Source organism: Medicago truncatula, chromosome 8, assembly GCF_003473485.1.
Source record: "Medicago truncatula cultivar Jemalong A17 chromosome 8, MtrunA17r5.0-ANR, whole genome shotgun sequence".
Taxonomy (NCBI): Eukaryota; Viridiplantae; Streptophyta; class Magnoliopsida; order Fabales; family Fabaceae; genus Medicago; species Medicago truncatula.
The window spans coordinates 39661756-39665699 of record NC_053049.1 but is presented as its reverse complement, the minus strand read 5'-3'; the positions used below and the strand labels follow the sequence as shown (position 1 = coordinate 39665699).

The 3944-nt window shown below is 30.8% G+C and overlaps 1 protein-coding gene across 2 annotated transcripts; it reads left to right on the top strand.

The window, feature by feature from the left end:
• Nucleotides 1-1048, top strand: LOC11411264 (ribosomal RNA-processing protein 7). Of its 2 annotated transcripts, none has more exons than XM_039828377.1 (3): nt 1-106; nt 232-401; nt 791-1048. In XM_039828377.1, the coding sequence occupies exons 1-3, from the start codon at nt 12-14 to the stop codon at nt 874-876; spliced, it is 351 nt and encodes a 116-aa protein (XP_039684311.1). In that variant the 5' UTR covers nt 1-11; the 3' UTR covers nt 877-1048. The 2 variants fall into 2 exon arrangements, 1 of the variants encoding a protein (XP_039684311.1); XR_005643345.1 differs by having other exon boundaries at nt 22-131.
• Nucleotides 1049-3944: the final 2896 nt, after the last annotated feature.

Sequence of the window (3944 nt, the reverse complement as noted above, 5' to 3'; positions counted from 1 at the left end):
TGGGTACCTTAATGAGCCATGGAACAAACATAAAGGAAAACAAAACAACCCAATATAGACCTATTCCTCCTTCATGCTTCACTTCTCATATTGTCTTGCCCTCAAAGTTCTAACACCTTTCTCTTCCTTAAGTTGTTTAATCTTCCATATTCAATATTCAGTTTATGAATGAACCCACATCTGTTACTTATTTTGGTTAATTTCCATGCAATTATTTTTCGGTCAATGCAGGAAAGAAAAGCAAAAGAAGCCCTTGCTGCAGAAGGAGGATGGACGGTGGTTCGGCACCACAAGGGGCTCGGTTGCTCAAGCTGCTGCAAAGAATAAATTGGCCAAAAAGAAACATACAGGAGTTCATCAAGATTTCTACCGCTTTCAAGAAAGAGAAGCTCAGAGAAATGGTATGACTTGTTTTGCTATAATTAGGTTGCATTAGCATGCAACATATCTTATAGTTGCATCAAAATTTGCATTACCCTATCTTCTGTTATGTTTCTCACTTCCCTAATATCTTGGTTTCTATGATTCAAAATCCTTCTGCCAGTAAATTAAGATTCTATGCACAAAAACACACTAGTAAATAATGTGTCTAGATTGTCACGAAATGATCGATATCTTGTTGATTGGAACACCTTAAAAATTATATGATTTTTTGTGAGGCTCATTCATGCTTTACGGCTTTACCCCATTTTTCCTCACCCCTAGACACTGTCTTAAATTAGCACGTAATTGTTCAAAATCGTTTTTACGATGATCAAACTGAGATAAACCATTCATGTTTTGCTTGCAGAGCTAATGGAATTGCAAAGCAAATTTGAAGAGGATAAAAAACGTCTGCGACAGTTGAGAGCTGCTAGGAAATTTAGACCTTATTAAATGATGTTTATTGCAGCAAAGGTCCCAGGTTCTTTTCTTGGGGGAGTGGATTTAATTCACGAAGTACTGAAGTTGAATTATCCTTTAGTCCTGACGAATTTTGTTCATTTACCATTCCAATTTTGTCAAAAATATTTGTTAATTTACGAAGTATTTATTTTAATTTGAGTTATATTATTTTGTTGGGCTAGCGTTCCTTCTGCCCATCATTGGATTGCGTTAACCTATGTTATCGTGGTTGTGTAATTATCATATCTTTTTCATCGGTTATCTGATTATGTCATGTATGACTTGTGATTTTTTCATTATATTCTCTGGCATTTGTTAGTGTCATATAATAGGACCTTCCTCCCTTCAATGACAAATTCCTGGTAGGGTTGTTGCCCGAAATGTATAATCTGGTACTCACTCTGTTCTCATATTAGCAACAGAGAGAAATGTTAACATCATACATTCTAACACACACTTTTCAACACATTCTCTTTAATTGATTAAAATTCACATAGGACCCACCAAATTTATATGAGACTCACATGATTTGGTGGGACCGTGTGAATTTTAACCAATCAAAGAGAGTGTGTGTTGCTGACATTCGTCTTAGCAACAACGGATAAAGTAGTTGAACTCGTTTGATAAATGATTGCATTTTCTAAATTGCACCTCATTCAAAATTATGATCTACATTATTTGAAGGGTAATTTAGGTGTATAGCATAAGTGGCCAACATTTGCTTATATTTTAGACCAACAAAAGTAATTTTTTTGTTGCTTAAAGTTTGCATTTTTCCACTGCCATCTAGAGAGGGGCCAAATTATGTTCATAGCCAAACGAACAATCTTTGAAAAACCACCCAGACACACAAAAAGTCTTTGATGATACCAAGCCATTCGGTGTTAACCATGAGAGGAACCACTTTTGAGTCCAAGATTGTAGTTACCGATAAGCACAATTTCTTTTTTAGGGAATAAGCACGACTTATAGAATAGCCTTTTGATGGATGTAACTGTCATACTCGTTTATCTGCCACTTAATCCTACAAAACAATAGAATTTAACAGTTCACAACACTCTAATCCTCCTCCCATACCAATAGATTAGTCTCCTTCTTCCAAGCCCACGTCTCTTTTACCTCTCCCCCATCTATAGTTTTCATCTCCCTAATCGTCGCCATTTGATTATCAGATAACTCATACAACCTTTTGAACCTCACACTTAACGTCTCTCTATCAATCTAAAGATCTATCCAAAAGAGCATAGAAGATTCATCACCCACAGTCCGTCAATATTATCACCAACCCAATTCCCCACACCCATACCAACACCCTCTCTATGTTTCCTATTTACCACAATAACAATGATAATAATTGATAACAATAATTAAATCGTTTTTTTTTGTCAAAAGAAAAAATAATTAAATCGGTTTTTTCTCTTGAATAGTGTGTAATTTATCAAAATCGAATTTTAGGATCAAAATAGATTTTTTTTATATATAATGATTTTTCTAAAAATCTTAAATAAACACCTCAAAATAAAAAAAAAAGTGATTTTTTTTTAAAGAAAAAATAGATCTTTTTTGAAAAAAAAAATCCAAAACAAACGACATGCTATAGGCTATGGTATAGCACATCATCGTCATCACATGATGAGTTGTAGAATACTGACAAAATATGGACGTACATTTCCCTGACAATGTGGTTGATAAATAAAAGTGAGCTTATTCATTGTCGTTACCCTTGGATAGGAAAAATTTCATGCTTTTCAACCGAGACAATGCTCTTCCTGAAAAAATGGTCGTTAAAATAGTATTAAGAGAGGCCTGACCGTTTTTGAGTTTATGGTGATCAAGAGACAAACCTATAATTTAGTCCCTAACTAATAAATATATATGAAAATAATAATTTGAATTCTAAAGTGTGAAAATAATTTTCTTTGAGATGATAGTTTTTATTACGTTGGGAAATGTGATATTCAATTTTTTAGTATGTCTTTTTTCAATTAAAATGTATGGTTTTAACATTCCCTAATATATTTTTTTACTTTTTTTTTTTACAAAATATTTTTTTACTTTGACCCCTTAATTTTATATTTTGGGTCCAAATTTTGAACTTTTTTTTAGTCTAGAACGATCGTCCTCGTCATCCTGCCTCATATACGACCCTGAATAAAGGGATATAATATATGTTATAAATTGATAATATGATAAAAAAATATTACAAAGAAAATAATATGTTAAATAAACGATGAAAAATTAAAAGTGATCAAATGCAAGAGCTCTACTTTTTTCATGCTAACAAATGTTAGTCACAGATATATTTTTTTGTGACAATATTTTTTAAAATGTTGAATACCTCATTTTTTCAACACATATTTTTTATACTTAGTTAAGACTCATTAACATTTTTACATATCGATTGTTTCAAAATGAATTTTGTTTAAATTTTTTATATGCGTATTAAATAATACAATAAGTACGGGTAGAAAAGTACAAGTAAGTAGAAGAAAACAATTATTTTACCAAATTAACATTATTAACTATCGATTTGTTTCTTTTTATCATAAATACAAAGTTAAATATAATATTTTAAAAGTGGTGTTTATAGTACTAATTAGATAATACATTTAATTAAATAATTGAACTGAAATAATTAAGAAACTTTATCAAAGAACGAATCGTTTGAAATAATCGGAAGAGCTCCATCAAACTTTATTTACCTCATTGAAAATAAATAGTTGATATCTTTGTTAAAATGACACTCCTTAGGATGTTACTCCCCCTCTCCCGCAATAGATACCAATTTGACAATGTGCATTATTGACCTAATATATTTTGATCATATTTTTCTATTAATATACAAAGATAAATAATATCATATAAGATATTGTTAGATTCGTCTCAATAAATATTTTTAAAATATTAAATTATCCTAATTTTTTCTAATAGAGAATTGAAGATATTAAAGATAAAATATACTCCCTCCGGTCCTTATTATAAGAAACAATTAACTTTTTTGGTTCATTGTATAAGTGATGTATCTAATCTATATTTACAATAAGATACATTAATTATTC

Coding starts and splice junctions, on each gene's coding strand:
- LOC11411264 (XM_039828377.1), top strand. CDS start 12: ATGAGCCATGGAACAAACATAAAGGAAAACAAAACAACCCAATATAGA. Junction 107..231: donor CATATTGTCTTGCCCTCAAA/GTTCTAACACCT, acceptor CGGTCAATGCAG/GAAAGAAAAGCAAAAGAAGC. Junction 402..790: donor AAGAGAAGCTCAGAGAAATG/GTATGACTTGTT, acceptor TTTTGCTTGCAG/AGCTAATGGAATTGCAAAGC.